This window comes from Limulus polyphemus, unplaced genomic scaffold, assembly GCF_000517525.1.
Source record: "Limulus polyphemus unplaced genomic scaffold, Limulus_polyphemus-2.1.2 Scaffold2853, whole genome shotgun sequence".
NCBI classification, from domain to species: Eukaryota; Metazoa; Arthropoda; class Merostomata; order Xiphosura; family Limulidae; genus Limulus; species Limulus polyphemus.
In genome coordinates this window covers 91,651-114,788 of record NW_013668463.1, presented here as the reverse complement: position 1 = coordinate 114,788, position 23,138 = coordinate 91,651, and the positions used below count along the sequence as shown (strand labels likewise).

The following is a 23,138-nucleotide window of genomic DNA, read 5'->3' as shown; positions in this document are numbered from 1 at the left end:
AAGCCTTCTGCAACCCCTCCATTGGTAATGACTCATTCCAATATGTCTCTCATGCAAATCATCATGCAACAACCACCACTGAGAGTGCCACATTCTCTCTTTACGCATGTGATTCCCTCTATTCAATTCTACCAGACTATCGCTTCTCATTTGGCAGTGCTCGTCTTAAGATGTTTAAAATTTTGTTTTGTGTGCATCCTCTTTATAACTTAAATAGTCATACTTCCAAAATGATCTTCTTTATTAATCATTTTTGATTATACAGCTGACGACTTTATTTTCAATTCACTTTCCAATCTTTATTTATTTTTTTTTCTCTCTTGCACATCTGTATTCAACCAGCAAACAATTTTTTTGATTTATTATTTACCATGAATCCCAAGGTTAATGTTATAACTTTGGGTATCACACCTCCTTCAAGCACCTTTTCACTGGCAGTAGGTGGGGGACCCATTGTCGGATTTCTCCGTGATTATTTGCTGAGAGATTGATCATTATACAGGTCAACCACCTTCTCCTGAATTTGCCCCACTTTCTAAAGAACAAGCTGAACCTTTTCAGTCTGAGGAAGATTTTGATAGCCTTTTTCCACCACGAGATTTTGCTGTGTCTTTCTATGCCTCACCTGCTTCATTTATACAGCTTGTGAGGTTCTATCACTTTTGGGGATGTGATCTTCCATGGCTGCACTTATCCCCTTAGGTCTTGCTTATATGTGAGCTCTTCAGTGGGCTCCTCACGACCAGTGGAATCTTGCAGGGGATCCTTTGCAGGCTCTTATTGCCCTTCCTCCTACCATAGCCGGTGATCTGCATTGGTGGTTGGACAGGACTCGCACATTGGCAAGTGTCCAGATTCCTCCTCCTCATCCAGATTTACATATTTTCATGGATGTGTGTGGGTTGATCAACAGGAGGCTTCGGAGTGTTGGCTTGCAGCCAAAAAGTCTTATCATATCAACACTCTGGAGCTTCTAGTTATACGTTGGGCCTCGGATTATTTCCTCCATCTGGCCAGACATTGTCTGGTAATGATTCATTCCAACAATTCCAAAGTGGTTGCTCATCTCTATCACCAAGGTGGTACCCATTCTCGATCCCTATGTTTTTGTATGTTGGATCTTCATTTTCTGGGCCCACACAAAAGATATCCACATCATTGCATGATACGTTCTGGGTGCTTTCATTCTTGTCACAGATTGTCTTTCCCTTCCAGAGAAAATCTATCTGACGGAGTGGTCTCTCAATCCTCTTGTTTTCCAGTGGCCTAACCTTCAGTGGGGTAACTTCTCACATCATTGCCTTTGCCACATTCTTCAACCACAAACTACCTCTGTTTTGGTCTTCAGTCCCTCATCATCTTGCCCTGGCTGTTGATGCTTTCAGTCAGGATTGGACCAACAAATACCTATACGTTTATTCTCCCTCTCGAATTCTTCACTGTGTGATTTTGATCATCCATACCACTCCATATCAAGTCCTTCTGATTGCTCCTTACCACCTTATTTGGGAAGCTCAGTCATTGGTGTTTCATCTTGATCATTCTGTCCTCCATCTTCATATTTGGTTTTTATCTGGTTCTTGGCAAAAAAATCAGGCTTGTTCCCACATTTAGCTTCATTTCTGGCTCATTCCTTTTGCCCTTCCTCCATGGAAGTTTATTCGTGTAAATAGAACATTTTCTGCTGTCTCTGGGCTGGGGGTTTTCAGCTGGTCAACCCAGTGCTCCTCATATTTTTGAGATTCTTACTTTGCTTTTTGTTTAGGGATCCTCAGTCTCCTCGATTTCTGGTTATTAGGCAACTATGTCCCACAACTTCTGATTTTACCAATACTATAGGGTATTTATTTCTCCTACACTATCCCTTTTGATACATTCTTTCTCGATTCATTGTCCTCTGCATTAGGCTGCCCTTCTAGACTAGGATGTTATGTGGTCCTTCATTGCCTCACTTTGGCTCCATTCAAACCACTTTCCATAAGTTTCTTGTTTCACCTTTCCCTTAAGACTTATTTCCTTCTCCTCTTATTCTGTGAATGTTGGCAGTCTGATTTATTTGCCATCAATATTTCACTTACTTTATATCATCCTACATATCTTCTCCTTTATCTGTATCATTCTTTATTCCCCAAAACCTCTGCAGCAAGGGAGAGTAACTCCTCTTTTTTTGCCCATTTTTTTTCCATTTCCCACCTTTATCCTTGGCTTGATCCGGATAAACTTCTATGTCCTGTCCATGCTCTTCGATATTATATTGCCTGCACGGCTTCCATCCATGGTGCTCATTCCCAGCCACTTTATCCCTTGTCAAGCATACCCTGTTTGTGATCTTTCTCCTTCCATCCTCACAAATTTGGTTCTGCTTTTGATTCAGTTGGCTTATTCCTCTCTTTTCTTGTCCTAATGTACTTTATTCCAGGTGTTTTCTCATCAAATTCAACACCTTATCTTTTCTCTGGCATCTTAGCTTTGTTGTTTGCTGGAGGAACTGCTTCAATTGCACATGTGGACTACTGCTAATATGTTCATCTATCACTATTTGCATAGGATCACAGTTTCTTCCTCTTCATGCTATTGTCTTCTGCCTGTAGCCATTTTTCAGACTTCCATGTGACTTTGACTGGGTAAGTTATTTTTTATTTATTCTTGTTTAATTTTTTTTGGGCCTTTTTTCTCTTTTCATGGTAATTACTCATTGTTTAGATCCTGCCCTGTGGCAAGTGGTGCCTGAACAGATAATCTTTAATCTTTAAAATCCACACTTTTAAGCCATGTCGACTTGCTTATTCTGTTCAATGGCCACGCAATGCACATTATTGAGATATGGTGTTCCACAAGATTGTTTGAAGGCTATCCTCACAGTGAAATTGGTTTGTAAATATGCCTGTCTTGGAAGGGGACAGCTGCATATCCCTGCCATACCTTATATTGGATAAATCAGTAAAAAAAAAGGATTTCATGGTCACCCGTTGCTCCCATTGTCTCAGTTGTTGACATTTCTCTGGACTCCTCACCATGTTTCTCCCCACTTTCCACTTCCAAGCTGCTGGAGTGGTGGACCACGAAAGCATCATCCTGAATGGTTTAATAAACTGACATATCAATACAGAAATACCATTCAGTGTCAACAATGAGGTATAGCCTTTGTTTATTGCTCCTTAACATGTCCACTTAATGATTAATGTTTTCTCATAGTTCTTTACTGCATAATTTGTACCTGTGGAGAGTGATGTTTAGTTTTCATCCATTACTACTTGACAAGTCACATTTAAACAATAATATTTTGTTATAGTCCATTACTTCTTTGCATGTAGACATAGTGAGTAATATTTGATCCTTGTTCCTTACTCCTTCATAGGTCCACATAGACTATAATGATTAGATCTGTTTAATTACTTCGTCACGTACCATTTGAAGATAGGATTTAGACATAGTCATTTAAACATACATGTTTATACATACAGCTGCACTGTAGCATACAAAAGCATGTGACAACTCTCCACCAGTAGGAATACAACACACTCTCCTCATGCAGCCAGTTTTCTAATTTTGCAAAATTGTATTTTTTTACTTAATTTTTGAACTTAAATGTTCAACTTTGATAATGTAACAGCAGTTTACTACAAGTTGAATTTTTTGTGTGAAAATTTTTTCACTTTCTTTTAACAAGAACCAAGATTTTTCGACTTGATGTTCTTATTCATTCAAAATTCAGTGATGACTTCACAGTTTATTGTCACGACAACTTCAACTGCTACCACTACCATGATTCAACCACCTGTTGCTGTAACCATGTGTGTAATGTTATTGGCAGAGGAGGTTTCAGCATGGGTCCACCAGGAAATGAAGTCGTTCATGCAGACTTATGACTCTCCTGACCCTCAACCGGTTCTCCCCTACCCTGGAGACACTGGACAGTAGGACCAAGACTTGGACAGCCTTTTTTCTTCTCCTTCCTTTGCTGTACAGCCTTTATCAGCTGCTGTTGATGCTCCTAGACATTTATCGGATTTTATGGACTTGGAAACACAGGTGTGTCATGTTTGTTCCTTATCCCTAGTGTCATATGACCCCTTCCCTTCCTTGTTGCATGATACACCTGCTTCCAAATTTTTTTGTTTTTCCTCTTTCTCCCAATATCAGGATCCATGCTGAGCTTTTTGTTGACCAATTACATTTGGAAATCAGCATGCTACATCTCATTGCTCTTCTGAGGTTCATACTTTAGCCTACCATCAGCCACAAATCCCTTTTTTGGATTCTCAACAGTTGCAATCTTTAATTCCACTTTGAGATTTGGACCCTGATACCTCAGTCCATTTATCTCCAAGATACAGTTATCCTGCTTTTGTTTAACCGTAACCTTCCTCCTATGCTACCTCTCTTCCATTCACTTTTTGTCTGAGGTTATTCATCATTCCCCTGAAGGGTTTGGGGGGATGGCTGTTCCCTATTGTTGTCCATATTGATGCATTTATCTTCCTTGGTCCTGTCCCTTCACACTAGGCTCCTGTGTTGTTGGAATATTTTGGGAAGAGATGCCCTTCTGACATTTGCCTCCACGTCATTGAGAGATTTATGCATGACACCCTTTTTGCATAAGTCTATTTTCAAGGGTAACTCTGAATCCTTGGAATCTCGTATGGAGTTGCCAATTCTCCATTCTTCCCTATCCTACCTGGCCGCTTGCCCATCTCAATCCCTCCTTGCTCCTATACCTGTAGGGGCCAGTCTGTACAATTTTCTCCATGTATGGAGAAACTTTACTACAGATCTTTGGCCTCTTCAAATTTTATCAGAAGAACTCTCCCTTTTTTACCACACACCTCTTCCCTTATCTCCTCCTCCAATTCTTTTCCCACTTTCTTTGGATACCATATCCAGCCAACAACTTTTCTGAGGCAGTTAGGACCTTCTTTCCAAAGGTGCTATAGAACTTGTGGCTCAGTTCCTTCGGAGGCTCTATTCCTAGTTTTCTGTTGTCCCCCAAAAAGACGGGACTGGCAGCTGATCATCAACCTTTCCCGTCTAAACCACTGCATAGAGCTTCCTTGACTCATCGTGGAGTCATTCCTATCTCTCTGGTAGGCATTTACTCCAGGTATGTGAATGATGAAGATCGGCATATTTAATGCATACTTCATATCCCCAGTATCCTGTCAGTAGCTCTCCTGTCATCTCCCTTTTCTTTCATTCCTTTCGTACACTCTGACTTCCTAAACCCTCTCCTCTACCAGATTAGGATCTGAAAGCAGTTCTACATGCTTTGACCCTTCCCCGATTTGAGCCTTTGGCAGATTTTTCCTTGTACCATTTTTTCATAAAAATCTATTTCCTCATCCTTTTAGCCTGTAGGCATTGTAGGTTGTTGTGTTCGCCATAGATGTCTCACACATTCTCCATCATAGCATCTATGTCATCCTATACCCTGATAGGGTCTTCCTTCTCAAGACTTCAGCAGCTCATGATGGTAATTTTGCATTCACCTTGTTTCCTTCCATGGTTCCAGTTCCCAACTCTTTCTGCTATTACCCTTACCAGTTGGATTTGTCAACTTATTGAATTTGCTTATTCCTCCTTATTCTTACATGACTGTTGACTATTCCAGGTTTCCTTTCACCAGATCCATCATTTTGCCACGTCTCTGGCTGCTCATTTGTCTCGTTCATTAGAGGAGATCATCTGGGCTGGCATGTGGACTATTCATAATTTTGTCTCACATTATCTTTATCATTTAGCCATCTCCTCCTTAACTGGATTTCATCTGCCTCCTGTTGCAGGCTCACATGCTATGGTGCAACTATAAGTGGGTAACTTTAATTATAAATTTTTCTTTTACAGGGTACTTTTCTATTGCATCTTGTTGCATCCCACTCTGTGACGAGTGTTACCTGACCAGGTATAGTAATTCTTAAATCTGCACTGTATGGCCTTTCAAGTCATTAATGCCCATTGTTGAGATGGGATGTTCTGCAAGACAATTTGTAGGTTCTTTGTTATGATGTTTTGCATCATAAACATGTCTGTCCTGGACTAGCATGAGTAAAGCAAAAGGAGATTGCTGCCTATCCCTGACAATCCTCTAATTGAATAAATCAGGAACAGCCTGCTTTTCAAAACAGTGCTTTGGGGTCACTAATTGCACTTTCTCTGGTGGTGCATTCCCTCGAACTCTTCAATAAATTTCACCCCTGCTTCCAATGAAGTATGGGAGTTCTTGCGACTTACCAGCTCCTATCTGCTATGGTGGTGGACCATGGAAGCTTTCTTCTGAGTGTGCTCAATACCACTCAGTTGAGAGTAGGGTGGTGGTATGCTGCTGGTGTAGATGGTGTTGAACTTTCCTCCTACTGCAGATTGGAAATGGAATACTCGACATTGCCTGGTCATCAACTGGAGATGATTCACCATAATGCAGTTTGCCCCTCCAACTGGGATCCCTCATCCTACTGCCACCTGGATGGTTCCCAAGTGGTCTGGTGTTGAATTAGACCTATACCAGCCAACATAAGTTCTGCCAGGTGAGGTGAATTTACCATTCCTTCCAAGGACTAGACATATAACTCCTGGTCTCAGTGGTTTTGGGTTCATCTGCCACTGACTGTCAGATGCACCCTGGACACTAAGATTAAGGTTACATCTGGCTATAATCTGGTCTAAGACATTATCGTTTCAGTCCTGGAAGTATCTAAGAAGGATAAGAGGATTAATAAAAGATTCCAACTGTTTGAGAATGGAGTTGATTCTCCCTAGCCACTCAACACCATCAATGGGCACATCTGATCTCATTTCCTAGAGGACACCCTCCTACCAGGGACTTGATGTATTATTCCTGGTTCCAATGGTTTGAAGATGGAGTTCATCTCCCAACTATGATTGGATATACTCTATCCACTGTCATTGGGACGCATACTGCTAATTATTGTATGTGCATCCCTGCCACCCATTTAGAGACATATTCATTCATCAAGGGTGAAAAGTATACTTGATTCAGATGTGGTACAGTTTCCCACAAGTATGTTTACTTTTCACAAGAAATGTCACACTCCATGAGCTGTCTTTAGATGCTTTCCAAAGGGGGGTCATCTAGGTAAAGTTACACTGGTCCCTCCACCAGTTCAGTGTGGGATTCTAGCTATTATGTGAAAAGAGGTAAGGTATCATATTGGAACTTATAATTTTTCTACACGGAAAATGTATTTCCAATAGATAATTAACTCCTCTCGCACTTCCCACCCATGCTCCCCACTTCCGCTGTTTTTTCTTTGGCACCTAATCTCAAAGTGATGTTACACTCTATAATCCAAGGGGAGCTGGCTGTGCAAGGAAAGTGTCATGCTCCTATTGTGGAGTGTTTTCACATGGGATAGGTGGGAGTATCAAGGCTAGTGCTAATAACAAAAAATCTCTAAAAAAGGTTCTGCTCTCCCTCAACACATGAGTCCTATTCCTATTTGCAGTTCATAACCATTGTACGCATATGTACGTTTTTGTTTCCTCTAGCTTCTCCTTACTGCTCTTCCCTTCCTCTTTGTCCTGGCTGTTTCTTCCTTTCCTGGTATTCCCTGGAAGGGGAAGTTTTCACTTCTTTCTGCAATATTCCCTCCTTCAATTTCTTTTATCAAGGTTGTTTCTGTTCCAGGCAGATGCTCTTATCCTGTCTGGCTCACTCTGTTTTGTCGTGCTCTTCCTTCTTGTGGTTCCTTTCACTGTCCTTTCATAACTGAGACACCTCCTCTACCTGGGGCTTTTTTTTTACCGCATTATGGATTAGATCTGCCAGCTGATACATCTTATATGTGCCCCTCTGATGACAGATGTTTGTACACTCTCTCGAGTCTCCTCTCTCTTCATCTCCCTCCCCCTTCTCTGGGCTGGTATGTGGACTGCTCACAGTCATTTATCTCACATTAAACTATCTCCATAATCTGGCTGTCTCATTTATAGTTGCATACAGACTTCCATAAACAACCATTCTTCTATTAGCCCTTTCACAAGAGGTGTCTCTTTAAATGCTTTTCTGTGAGAGTCACTGTGTTACATGAAAAATTTAATTAAACATCTTTAATATCAACATATCTGAATGAAATTAATATTAGAATGTGTGTTATGATTCAAGGTTTTATTTTATCCAAGTTTTCAGTCCTTTATTTCAAAATAAACCTTTAAAAAAACACTTAACTTCAGATCTATTGTCATGTGACCAATGAGCTATGAAAATTTTCTACTTTGGTACTCTGTATCATCAATATTACAATAGCAGTTCTGTAAAGATATGTCTGAATAATGAGATGCTTAAATAACCTTTTGACTCATTCATTTCAAAGTTCTCTGAACAAAACATAGTTGAAACAAGCAGTAATTTTTTCAATCTCTGACAGCTGTTCACCTTCAATGGATTTGTTTGAGCTTTATAACCTCCATGCAGATATGTACATAATGTTTATAGACATTAGAAAGAGGTCATTTTACACTATAAACTAACAATGGTTATTTTGAAATTGGCATGCAGTTGTCATCACGGATTATATGAAATTGACTATAGCATGGTTGGCTGCTTGGTGGACTATAGCAGTTACAGTTGTTTCTTACCTAAATATGTTATAGTTTGAGATATAGTTTAAATTGTATTTTGGTCTTATTATTATATTTTAGGTAATTATGTATTAGTTATAGTTTAAAATGCATAATTTAGTAGACATGGACTCTAGCAGTGTAACAATACCCAACTAGCAAGCAGTATAAAAAGTCTGTTGTGACATATAGCTTAAAATCTGCTGAGTACAGTAAGCATTGAGTTGTTATTTTTTATTTTTCTGGGTGCATATGTGTTTTTACAGTTTCTTACAGCTTGTACCATAAGTGCTTTAGTCAATTTAATATATTCTTTCTAAACTTCCTTCCATATCAGCAACTTCTCTCTTATTATAAAGTTGTTAATTATTTTTTTATTTCTTCACATTCATGATGAAATTACAAAAAAATTTTAAAAATCTACAATTAAAGATTTTTTTCATTTTATTATTTCATGTAATGCTTCAATTTCCATCTTATGATTCATTTTAATCTCTGAAAAAAGGTCGATAAATAGCATCACAAGTTTATATATGTTAAAGATTCCTTTTTCACCAGAGATGAAATTGAAAAGAGAATTTGTGATGTAGAAGCCTAATGCATTCTTTGATGGGCCATACCCTCTGCTGTTGAATGCAGTTTCACCTATTCAAGGTTCATCAAATAATGCATTAGGCCTCTACATCATTGATTGATTCTCTTTTCAGTGTCACCTCTGGTGGTAAAAGAAAAGAAAACCTTAACGTATACATACAGTCATTAAACAGATGGTCCACTGTATAATAACATATTTGACAAAATGTTGTAACATTATTCACATACCTAAATTAGTTTAGGTTACTATAAGATGAAGTAAAACAGACTCCAAACTCCATGGATTTTATGCTGACTTTGTTTCTAAAATTGGGGTTAATTGGGTTTCACTGAATTATATATTATCTATCACACACTGTGACAAGAATTTTCATTAGTTTCAACTCGTGAAATCTAAGGACAATTATTTTTCACAAAAATGTTAGTTTATTTGATTTTATAAAAATTTATAGGGAGAAACCTACAGAGCAGTATTAATTGTATTTTCAGCTTGTTACAAGTTTTGTACTATGCAGCATTTATGATAATTTTCATATACAAAAGTTTAGGATTAATTCGAAACTGTTGTACCTGAAGATTCTATTATATTAAATAAAAACTGAAGATGAACAAAACAATAAAATATAATCAGTTAGTCTTATGAAAGAATAATTGGTTAGTTGATTGATTAGCCTGTCAATTAATCAATAAGCAAATTACACAATTGTTTGAGTTTAGTCACAAGTACCAATTTCTTTAGAGCTAATATTTGATTTTTATAATGTAGATGTATCATTTGATGTATTATACCAATAACATTTAACAAAAACTTGTTTATTTTATCAAAACTAAGTAGAAGCATTGATTTAAATACTAGGTTAAAACGGTTTTACAAGTGTACCATCAGTAGCTGCTGCTTCCTTCAGTGGTATACCTGTTGTGCTGGCTGTAATGCTTGTTATGAAATAACAAGGATAGCATTCTATGGATATTTATATATCAAATCCATGATGCACATTACTGTTTGAGGAAAGAATTTTTTTACTCTGGCAGTAAACACAAAAGTTTGTTTGCTTAGCAGGGATATTCAGTTTTCTTAGCTACATATAGTTCTCAGTTAAAATGTATGTAAAAGATATTTAAGGACACTTAATTCTTTTTTGAATAAGAGTTTTTATAGAATCCCCTTGTCTTATTATTTACAGTGCTTAATATGTACTATAAACATTTACAGACTAACTTGTAATTGTAACTATCAAACATTGTAAGTCGCAAATTTGACCTGAAATATCTTTTTCTAAAAAGCTGCTTATGTGTAATCTTAATTTAAAAGTTACAGGAACACAATTCCTAACAAGAACTTTCTTTTTTTTTATCAACCTTAGATATTATAGAGTGTATTTTAGAAATTTGATGTGTTTAAAACTGATTTCTGATATTAGCCAGTGATGTCTCAGCAAGGCATTGTCGTGTCTGGTGAAGCACCAGAATCAGATGAAGAAGAGAGAACTAGTCCAGTGATAGAAGAAACTTCTGATTTAGGTAACACTGCTATCACTTTATTTTTATGTAACTGAACTTTGTTTGTTTAAAAAGTTGAGAAATGAATTACAAATGTACCTTTTACTGAAATCATTGAGGCCTGAGTGTGTTAGTGAAACTGAAAAAGTTAATTTCTGTACATTTTCTTCAAGTTGACATAATAAGAGTTGTATTATTATAACAGTTATTTTGTTCTACAGGTTCTTTTAAATTATTTAGTGAAAGTAATTCAAAGTCCAGTCCATGTAACAATCAAATTAGTTTATTTCTTCCTTAATGTTTTTACAAGCTTGTGCACTGTTGTAACTTCTAGGCCTCAGTTTACAAATGACATTCAAATGGAAATACCTAGTTAGTAGTACTACAACTAATGTAAAAATAAACTTGTACAATTTCATGGCTAATTGATTGAGTAACTGAATATACGACGTAACTTACGCTGATCCATATGTTTCACTCAAACTAAGTACTTCATTCAATGATTAGCGACACTGAATGATTGATTGCCAACTTGCTAATTGACTAACCCACTAGAATTTATATCTGATGCTTCTAGGTTATTCTAGGTATGCTAGACGTACTTTTGTAAACTTTTGATCATAACATTTGCCTTCTTGCTAACATCTAAATTTCAACATTATCAATATAGCTTACAACACTGCCCCTCTCTGTATTGTGAAGTCCCTTGAACAATAGTAATGCAGACAAAACTACACTAAACTGTCCATTCATCAAGGCTTTTTTGTGTCTTTCTTTTCCAAGGCCCATGATATACAGAGGGGGTAGACTTTTGATACTAGTTGTCCTGTTGCAGGAAATGTTCTTCTTAGGTAGGTGATTGAAGTTTCAGTTTTCACTGACAAGTTTTTCTTTGGAGTTGGCCATTCTCTCACCAAAGTACTGCCAAATATGATCATGGTGGATCACCTTTGACTTGGATTAACTATCCCCCCCCCCCCCAGATTCTATAAGCCACATCATTGATGCTTTTAAGTACAACATATGGCCCTTCACAGCACTTCATTAACTTTGGAATTTGCCATTTCTTGTGACAGGGATTGTATAGCCATATCATTTCACTTTAATATAATCCAGTTTTATTAGCAGTAATGTCATAATGACTTTTTTGTTTTATCACTAGTCGATTTAAGTCTTTCTTGGATAAAGTCATTTATGACATCAGTGGTGTTCTATAATTTTTCTGCTTATTTTGTATAAGACCCTTTTGGATGACTGTTCAGTGAACAAGTGTACAAAAGGTCCAATGGCATTGTAAGATCTCTCCCATAAATAAATGATAATGGTGTGTTGCCTGTAGCTTCATGTACTGCTGGATGATAACTCATCAGTAACAGTGGAAGTGCTTGATTCCATGTTTCCCGATACTCATCCACATAAATGGTTAATTGGTCTAACAGTGTGTGGTTGTATCTCTCCACCATACATTCAGAAGATGGGTGAAGAGTTTATGTCCTGATCTTTTTTATCCCCAGGATCTGACACACATCTGCAGATAAGGCTGATTTAAAGGTCTCTATGACCTTAGTGAAATTCCACAAACATGCAAAATCTTGAAAGAAATTCATTCATCACTTTTCTTGCTAGAGTTTCTATTTCCTGGTTCAAAACAGCTTGTGCTTCTGGCCATTTTGGAAAATAGTCCATTACAACTTTGATGTATATATTCCCCTTGTCACTCTGTGAGAAAGAGCCAAGCTCATTGACTCTCTCTCTCTCAAGTGGTGTTCCAACACAATATTGCTATAGTTGTCCATTTATTTCTGAAGTAGTAGTGAATGTGAATTCAAGTTCCATTGCCAGCTTTATTTGAAGATGTACACTCGTATATTCATCAGTCATAGCATTTACAAATTGTTCATGGACTAACAAATCCATCATTTCACAAGGAATAGTTGGGCAAGCCTTTACAGATCTTTCTCAAGTTTGAGTGAGTTTTTTTCCAGAATGTTGCTCTGGATATGTTCTTTGTCACTTTGACTTTCAGCTGGAGGGTTACTTAATGCTGTCAGAAACTGGCCATTTTAAATGTGTAGTTAAATACAGGGCAGGCAATTCATGGTGACCATGGCAGCAATTGCCAACTTATTTATTAAAATGGCTGTGGTGCCCTCAGAAAATCATTAAAATCCATGGCCACGATGGTCACCCTTCAGTATCCCTTTGGCCGTTGTGCCTTCATAATCTAAGTTTATATTACATACTGCATTGGGGATCACAAACACTGGACTTGCAACCTACGGAAACTACCTTGTTACGAACAATATATCACATAAGATGCACGTAGTGGAGGTAGTGAAGTTTTCGCTTTGATCAGCTGTAAGACATTTGTGCATTTTGTTGAATTGTACCATAGCACAAGCACTTAGTAGTAGCAAGCATTTCAAATCAGTGCTCAAACAACAAACCCTCCGAGCTTACACAAAGGTTCACAGTAACAGCAGTATGTGACTATCAAAGTCAGCACGTAGGTACGCTGGTCAGAGTGAAGTGCGCGACTGGAAATACTCCTAGTATTAAACATGTCTAAAAAGTAATGAGTTAAGAGGGAGAATGCTGTGAAACATTTTTCTGTGGTGGCCAAGTGCTAGAATTGGAACATTTTTTTTCATCAGTAAATATGTAGGTTACATCCTGAATTTTTAGAAAATGAAGGGAAATAATTTGCTTGATAAATTTTATGTGCAAACCCACCAAAGGCTTAGGGCCTACTACATTAGGTAGCTACGGTTAACATTACTGGATTACAAGTAGCGAGTTGCGCAATGCAGTTTGCAATGATGGGTGATTTACAGGTTATGACCATGTGCTATACTGTAGTGTAGACCTAGTTTACTGTTTATTGGCACTAGCCTACATTAGAAATTATGCCAAAAAATACTAGTAGTATTATTGTTTGGAAATAGAATGTTGACTTTATGTCATGGAAATGTCTTTCTATCTGTCTGTCCATCAAGACTTTCAAATGACTGCTGTTTGGAAACCATGTAACTGATTTTTGTTAATCTTGGTCAAGTTGTCAGACATGTTAGGGTTGAATTTTGTTGGTAGAAGTTAGGCCTTTAAACTTCCCCTCCTCCCAGGGAATTTATCTGATCATTCTCAAGGTTAAAGTAATAAATGGATAGAGATGCATAAAAGTTGTATATAATTCTTAGGTCAAACATCATTTGGGGGTCAGGAGGGGGCAAAAACTAGGTATCTTATTAAGGTCACAGAACATTTTAGATCTTCTTTATACCTCTTTTGTTTAATTTTTAAGCTGATGTACTGTTATTTATAAAGTCTCATTGGTTAAAGTTAATACTTATCTACCTGATAAACATAATCTGAAAGGATAGTTCAGCTTCTCAAGCCCCCAGTGAAAAACGATTAATACCATATTTACTAAACTAATTCAGAAACTCATTTCTGCTCCATTAACATTAATGTGTACTTTAGCCTTAGTGCTCTCCAGTGATTTTTTTTTCACCTTGGTGCCCTTGAAAATGAGAGAAAATGCAAGGCCAAATGGCCTTGCCCTAAAAATGATGAATTTCCTGGCCTGAAGGTAATTAGCTTATTGTTCACTATTTTGTGCCTTCAATCTGGAAATGATTTCTGAGGTGATACACATCTCTACACACAAAAAGCTATCCTTCCCTGTATGTTCTGCCTTAGAGATTTGCATACCACTAGCTGTCATGTGACTCCCACCTAAACTCATAAGATTTCTCATAAATTGTGCTACTTCATGATATTATTATGCAGCAAAAGCCCTCCACCAATAGGAAGGTGACACAGTCTCCCTGTGCACTAGCTCCCTCTGTGATTTTGCACTCGTGATGTTCATTCTATTTCATGGCACTGAACACATCAGACATGTTTTTTTCATTGTCAAGGTAAGAGATATGCAGTGTTTAAGGAACTTAATTTCCTTCTTCTTTTTTTTAAAACTAGGAACACTCATTCTGCTCACAAAATGTCTCTTCTCACCCAGTTTCCATTGGGGGTGTTCTCATTGTTGTCTAGCCAATCCTCTCTCTTTCATGCTTCCTCTCTTTCACTTATTTGGCCTGGCTGTTGCTGCTTTCCACCTGGTCTGGTCTTATACTTGTCCTAATGCTCACCCTCCTTTCCAGTCTTTACCTTGGACCCTGACTTTGAATGGAGTCTTTGCCATTTCCTCTTGGTGTTACCTCTTTGGCTGGTTTAACATTGGTTCCCTCTTCTATGCCACCTGCCAACCCAACCCTCCCTCTTCCTCTGCTAATTATACACTATTGCTTCAACATCTTCCATCTCCTTTCCATCACAGGATCTTGTCTTTCTACTTTCATGTTTGGATTAGTGCAGCCCATTGCCTGTTGGACTAGAATTTCCCATTTGGTAATAATTTCATTTACCATTCTGAACATCTTTCTAGCCACATGAGGGGCATGGCTTTTGACATTGGTCCATTCGTCACCACCTTCCTCCAATTGTAAATCTCCCTTTCCTTTACCAGGCTGTTCTACAAGGTTCAGTTGTCTCTGTCTTTGCCAGTCATTGGGTGCCTTGTCTTCATTCATTATTTTCCCTGTTCATTACCACAAGGTGTTTCCTCCGCTGTTTTCTCCATCTTTTTCCGGTCCTTCCTTATCCATAAACTCACTCAGCCTGTTTCCATGCCCGACAGGGTCCTCAGTATCATCCTGCATGCTATTACCTGTTTTCATTAGAGCCATTGGCTGCCTACAACTTCTACCACCTTCTCTTCAGACATATTGCTCTTTCTGTGGTCTCCATTGTTCAAATCTTTATGCTAACAACTCATCCTGTACATTTTCCATTGTCTTCATATTCTTCTTTCTCCAGACCAGTTCTTCCTCCCTCAATCTTCAGCTGCTCGGGGAGGAGACCTCTACCTTTCTCCTCTCCTATCCTTCTATTTCACTCTTCTTGCTCACTTGGATCAGGACAATTTTCTGCTGTGTTTGTGCCATTTGTTGCTACCTAGCTCATACCTCTAACTTTAGAGGTTTCCATTTTCCACTCTACAATTCCTGGGATTCCCTTTCCTCTAGAGACAAATCTCCTTCTGCCTTTATTTATACAGTCTGCCAAATTCTTTGATTGGTCTCCTCATTTCATCCCATCAGATTCGTCACCTCTCATTCTCTTGCTACTTATTTCCAATGGCTGCTGGACAAGATCATTCAAGCTGGCATGTGGACTGCCTTGCATAACTTCATTGCCCACTCTCTTTGCTATCTGGCTGTCTTATCTACCGAGAGTCACTGCCTGACTGTTTGCCATTCTATATTCAACCCACCATTTTAGGACAGGTGAGTACATTCCCCTTTGGTTTGTAGTATTGCTTCCAGAATTGTGGTTGGTTGTGCTTCCGTAGGTACACTTATTTCCCAAAGTTCTGCAACAAGCCAGGATAATAGAAAGTGTTCATACTATCCACCCTGGCTCCACATATGTCCACTGCTGAGATGTGGTGTTCTGCAAAACCACTTGAGGTATCCTTGTGGTATATTCTGATACCTTTATACAGTCTTGTCTAAACCACATCTACTCCATACATGTGCTTGCTGGCTTTTCAAAATAGGTTTGAGGTCACCTGTTGCACTGTCTCCATTAAAAAAAAAAACTTTCCAGCTGAAACAGGACCGATGGGGATCTGGACATTTTTTCTGGGTCTCTTCACCATGATTTCCTCCCCTCTTTTTTTTCTTCGAGTGGAACAAGGGAGACACTTACCACTTACCAGTACTTGGCCACTAGAATGGTGGACCATGGAGAACCCTCACTGTTTGGGATGTAATGGCTAGGGCTAAACAAGGGGTGCCAATCAGTGTGATGTGGAGTGGTGGTGACATTGTCAGTTTAAGCAGAATCACTTCATACAATGCTGTGCCCTCTTCCTGCAGTCTGCATCTGTTCAGTAGAGTCAAGGTGAGCAAACACACTATACACACATGCCCTTCTCCTTCAATCATCTTCTGTCCAGTTGAGTTGAGATGAGTATGTACTAACAAGTTGTTCACTCCTCCTTCAGTGGATGACTGTCCAGTTTAGTTGATGCATGCACTTTTCTTATTACATACTTTATGTCATGACTTCTATGCCCTCCTCCTGCAGCTGGTTTTGATCCTGGTAGTGGTGGTTTGAGTAGACATATCTTGTGTAACAGGAGTGAGTGAAGTTTGAGTAGCTTGATCGGATGTTTTAGGATGGGCGGTAGAGTTCTGGTTGGTGGCGGTTATCTTCTGGGTATTGTGAAACGTGGGCATGGGGGCTTGGATAGGAAAGGTATGGGGTGGGTGAGGCTTGCGATAGGGTTTTTCTGCTTTGAAATGGTGATAGTCGAGGAAGCAACCGTGGGTGAGGATGAGATCAGCTGTATGTTTAGAAGTTGTGATTACTTTCATGAACGTGGAGGGTAAACCTGTTTTCTTGGACTGGATGCGGTGGACTGTGTGGATCGTAGAATCTGTTGTAGCTAGCAGGGCTTGGTGTATTTCTTCTGGCGTGAATGATATGTGGACGTTCCGGAGAAATATAGCGTGGAGACTGGTATTGCTTTTGGGGGGGTTGTCAAGTGACGGGAGGATTTGAAGACCAGGGTTGGCGAAGGTAGTGGAAATCTTCCAGTGACTTAGGTTGGAGGAGTAAGCCTCCTTTCCGTAGACGTCGGGTTCACTCAGGGAATACTTGGGCTTGGGGTTTGAAGTGGCGGATGAAGTTGGCTGTGTCCCGGGGCGAGAAGTCGAGAGGTAGTCCGTCAATAATTAACAGCACCATAGGATACAAGACACTCTGCATTCTGGCATGTGACAAGGTTGATAGCTAATCGTCGAATGATCGTGAACATAGTTTTCTGTGTGAGAGGTGAGTATATACCAGAAAAATACATTTTCAGGTGAGGAAAATGTTTTCTTCAAAATGAATCTGGGATGCCTTTTATGGTACCTTCCCATCGTAGTCCTTTAGTTTTCTCAGTTAGCCAATGCTGAACTGGCCAGCTAAATTCTAGAACTTGATTTGCTAGTGTCAAGGTTGAAGTAGTAAAGAATAGTCCTACAATAACATATTTTACAGCAGTAGAGGTAATAGATGTATAACCACACAAGTTCTCCTATTCCATATTTTATTGTAGATGATATTTTACATTGGCATTCTTGAGCTAATGCAGAAAGAGGAGTAGCTGGTTTAATCTTGGTAATTAATAAAGTATTTTCCAGATGTTCATTCTGCCACTGATCTTTTTTTCCTTCATTAATTTTGTCATTACAACCTTTCTTTACTACATTTCATCAAACTTGTTGCCGTAATCCATCTGGATGTCCCCTGTAGTGTCATTCAGACTTAATTTTGATTTTATTTCTTTAAATAATTTGTCTCTGTTTACTACTCACTTAATTTCCAGTCATGTTCTTCTAATTTTCTGCCCTTATTGTCTGTCCCATCCTTCTTCTTCTTCTTATAATTTTCTGTTTCAATCCTGTAATTCTTGGCCTTTTCTTGATGAGTTTCTGTTAATAATTTTGTTCTCTCCAATAATGCTTAAATCTCACTTTTTTTACTGCGTGGTTGTCATTTCAAACAGTTTAAATTCAACTTCAAGTATATTCACATTTCTATTTTATCTTCACCAAAATAATCCCATTTCTGATACTAACGTTGCTCTTTCATAGGGCAGGTTCTTTTAAATTATTTTGTGAAAAATTACAGTCCACCTAACAATAAGAAATTGATTTATTTGGTCCTTAACATTTCTATAAGTTTGTACGATATTGTTTTTGTAGGCCTAAGTTTACAAATTATGCTCAAATGGAAATACCTAGTTAATAGTACTACGACTAGATAAAAATAAACTTGTACATTCTTGTGTCTCATTGATTGATTAAATGAATAATTAATATACATGTTAACTAATACTGATTCAGATATTTCACTCAAACATAATACATCATTCAATGACTGGAATTACCAATTTAAAACTCAACACTTACTAATTGACTGTCTGTGTTATTTTGTATCTGATGTCTCACTTTTAGATACTTGTCAAAATTACTAGACTTTTATAATGTCTCTAGTCTTAAGTATCCTCAGCCTATTTTTATAAACTTCTCAACCTTATCATTATAAGCCTTCTTGTTAACATCTACATTAAAACATTGAAAATATAATTTACCACAGTATTGTTATGTCAGCTCTCAGCATATCTTCAGGAGTTTTATATCATGCAACTTTAAAAAGAAAGAATCATAAAACAGTTAAAATAGGATGTTGTTAAAAGGAATACATTAAATAATGGGTTATGTTTCTTCTGATGTCGACTTGGTTATGTCTACTATGGGAAAGATGCTGCATGCTATGTTTTCTTTTAAAACTTTGTTTTGACTTACACATTAGAATTCTTATTCTTTCATAAGTATAACTGTGACATAAAACACTTAGAAATGATCAGCTATATGTTTTTTTTAAACTCAGCTTTATCGAAACATCGAAGAACAAGGCACCTTTTAAAGGATGATAGTGATACGAGTGATATATCATCAACTAAATCAGATGATTGCTTGAAGTATAACACGTAAGTAAGCCAATAGCTGTTTAATTTGGAAAAGAATTATATATTGGTTAATATCTGAATATGTCATTAACATAAAGCTTGTATAGCAAACAGTGATATTTAATATGATATCTGATCTTGTAGTGTGAGATTTCTGTTACTAGAGTTGAGCAATTAGTGGTATTTGCTAATCAATTAGTACAGAGTTCCTCAAACCATGGTATGTACAAGTATAAAAAAGTTGGAAGTGGGTATTGCTAGATAGATGCCTTCCCTCTAGTCAGTTATTCAAAATTACTGATAATATTGGATAACCTTAATAGCTTTACCAATAACAAAGAGAAGGCAAGCAAGTTTGATGGCAATGGGATTGAACCCAAAACCCTTGAATCCTAAATCATCAAAGCTGATCAAACTTAAAGTGAAAAAGGATAATTTATAAGATTAGAATTGAGGATAGCACAGATATCCCAATATGTATCTTTGTGCTTAACAGCAAACATAATAGTAATATTTTGATTACTTGTGCAGTTGGAATAATCAAAAGTGGTGATAATTGGAAATCCTGATTTTTATTATTTGGTTATTTTTGTTACAATCAATGTAATTGTAATTTTGATTAACTGATTGTCAGAATAATCAAAAACAATAATGATCAGGAATAATAATTTATAATGATCAATTTAAACAAAATTTGTAGAATTATACATGTTATTTTCTATGCATTAAAATACTTTTATTTGTAAGTTTTCTGCCCCCTTACCGGAGCCTTCATTGGGCAACAATGTACTGTGGAACACTGCTTTAAGATAGCAGATGGCAGCAGCCGGAACAATAGTGACATGTAGTATTAACTTTATTAAACATATAGATTTATGATGAATATAGAATATAAATCAATTGCTTCGATATAATGAATATAAGGAAAATACAATTATAGGTATTATATAGAGAAATAAACAAAAATAAAGGAATTTTTCAACTTCAAGTAATACATTGTAAAATTAAATTTTACATCAAAACCACAACAATTAATATGCTTTGCCTTTTATTAGTAGTATCCATGTGGTATTGAGTAGTTGTTGTCTGTTGTTTTGATTAATACCCACTGGTGGCTCACTGTCTTGTGCTTAGATGGTAATAGCTTCCTTGATTTTTCTACATTTTGTGTTTTCTTCTCTGTCTATTATATGGTTGTTTTCCTGAACATGAAAAGCTATAGCTGATGTGTTTACAACACAGTTTTTAATATCTCTTTGATATCTTTGAACCTTACCTGTAACAGATGTTGTGTTTCTCTAATGTATTGTTTATTATACTCACACCTAGTGCTATAAACCACATTCTTTGCGAGAGGACTGAGAACTAGGGATATTACCATTGTAAGGCTGTCGTATAGTGAAGGAGGGCTTAAGAAAACTATGGTGATGTTAAGTTTATTCATTATCCTACGAAGTTTTCTTCTAGGCCTGATATGTAAGGAAGAAATGCTTTTTTCTTTTCGTTGTGATTTTCAGATTGTGGTTCATTAGTAGTTGAGATAGATGAACCATAAACAGATGTTGAATCATTTTATTTGGGCAACCATTATTCCTGAAAATATTGTCAAGATGTTTAAGTTCTTCATTTAGGAATATACTTATAGCTCTATATTTTAGTGTTTTGATAATCCCAGTTTTGACAGCTATTGTATTTGTTTGAATCTTGTTCCTATAAATGGTATTGGGGGTATGAACACACTTAAAAAATGGTACCCCAAAATTCTGAATTGTTCCAGGAACAGAAAATCCAATGCCATATTTTAGCTCATCAACCCAGCAAACCTACTCCTAGAATACCCCCCCCCCATCATGCCTGGACGACCTTCTAGGCATGTTTTATCCCCTGCCAAATTTGGTTCTGATTGCTCCAAAAATATGTTGGAAAGCTTGCAGACAAACAAGCACATAATGTGAATTAATATTGGCTCACAACTTCAGGTAAGGAATTCCATTAAAAAACTAATAGTTAGTGTCAAAACGTGTTTGTTGAAACAGCATTAAAAATATAGATTAGAATATGGTACACTTTCACTTCTAGTACTGTTTCCTTTTGTATGGACTGATTAACGAGTTTCATGTTATCTTCAAGTAATATAAATTAAAGATTTAAGCAGTGTTAATAAAAGAATATATATATGTAAGACACATCTTGCAAGGTGACAGGTTTTTGCCTTTAATTTGATGACAGTTTCATGCTTATACTATACAACTTTTAAGTTTGTAATTTTTTTTTCTTTCTACAGATTATTGCATAAGAAGCTCAGTAAGTATGATTATATATTTTTTTTATTAGTTTGTAGATTCATAAAAGATCTAAAGCAATTGAACTTTTTTTAAATTTAGTTCATTTTGTATTGATAGTGTATACATTTTTTTCATTTTAGAAATATTATGTTTAGAAAACACTACCTATTATATAGAGGTTAAGTATGTTATATTTAAATGATTTGAAATATGCAAATTAGCAAGTCACATGGAAATCACAACCAATATGAATTTGCAGTGGAATGACATGTATCAAAACTAGATTGTGATGTTTGGCATTTCATGGATACTGTGTTGCCAGTAAAAATTTATCACTTTGGAGAAGGGTATATAACAGTCCTTTCTGATGTGATGTATTCATATCATAAAGATGTGTTCAGGTTAAAGATTTAAAATTTCTAAAATGAGCATATCATTAATATATAATTGCATTGAATAACAAAGGTATATAGATCTACTTAGGGACCAAAGATCATCCACAAAGAGACCTGCAACAAGTCTTACCCCAACCTGGTAAGGAAAAGTGCAGTATTTAGTAACAGATGAGAATCCATGAGCACAAAGGTCAATGGCAAAAGCCTGCCATATGCCCTAAGCAACATTATGCAAGATAGTCAAAAAGGATATCCATTCATAAAATTCTTTCTATAATATATTTGTTTCACTGTCACATACCCCAGTCAACTGGAGAATATAGCACATATTCATGCTATTACACATGAAGATGCAGTGCTTGTGTATTTTTGTATAGAACTGTTGAAGTAAGCACTGGCAAGCTGTTGTCCTTGTACCATAGATGTTCTATGGAAAATATGTTGGGAGGGATAGTGTACTGTGGACATAACAGCCTTACAATAGAGCCTTTTGAATAGCAACAATTCTGAATGGTTATCATCAAGGTGCATGATCATCAGATAGATCATGACACAAACAATCACTGCAATATTTTAATATGATATTACTCTTTTTATTTTCATTCAAAATGTTTTTAATTAATTTTTGAATTACCCTTGATTTCATAGATAGATATTGCCAAAAATATTATGGACATTTCCTACTTAGCGAATGAATTACTAATGTCAACTAAATACCACCACATAGTCACCGTTATTTTGTTTTTCAAATATGCAGTAATCTCACACTGATCTTCTGTAAATCATATATTGATAATTAAGTAATGAAAACATGTTTTTCTATCACTGATAAATGTAAAAATATTTTAAACTAAAACATGTCACAGTTGCAATTAGAAACCAGTATTTCTATGTATATTGTTTAATAGGCTAAACATAAAAATATTCAATGAAAATCTGAGTCATCAGAATATTTTGCAATAGCAAAGGGGGCAACTGCCCAGGGGCCCGGGTGAATGTAACCTGATTATGCCGTAATAATTAATATGTATTTGTTATTTTATAGATTTAATAGATATTTGTTGTTACTTTATTAACGTTTTTATGCTTATACTGTGAGGTAAAAATGGCAGCTGCTATGATTTGTTTGGTTTATGTAGTCGTTGCTGTCCTAATTTAGGATTCTTTCTTTTTAATAAATTTCTTAGTAAAATTGTTAAAATAGAG

General features: G+C 36.8%; 1 protein-coding gene across 1 annotated transcript in view; it reads left to right on the top strand.

Annotated features, from left to right (window-relative positions):
* The window catches only part of LOC106468061 (biogenesis of lysosome-related organelles complex 1 subunit 3-like), a 47,990-nt gene that overhangs the window by 1,864 nt on the left and 22,988 nt on the right, over positions 1-23,138 (top strand). Inside the window, exons 3-5 of the mRNA XM_022396370.1 lie at positions 10,590-10,689; positions 19,174-19,273; positions 21,537-21,556. Coding sequence (XP_022252078.1) covers positions 10,590-10,689; positions 19,174-19,273; positions 21,537-21,556 — 220 coding nt within the window. The remainder of the gene's footprint in view (positions 1-10,589; positions 10,690-19,173; positions 19,274-21,536; positions 21,557-23,138) is intronic.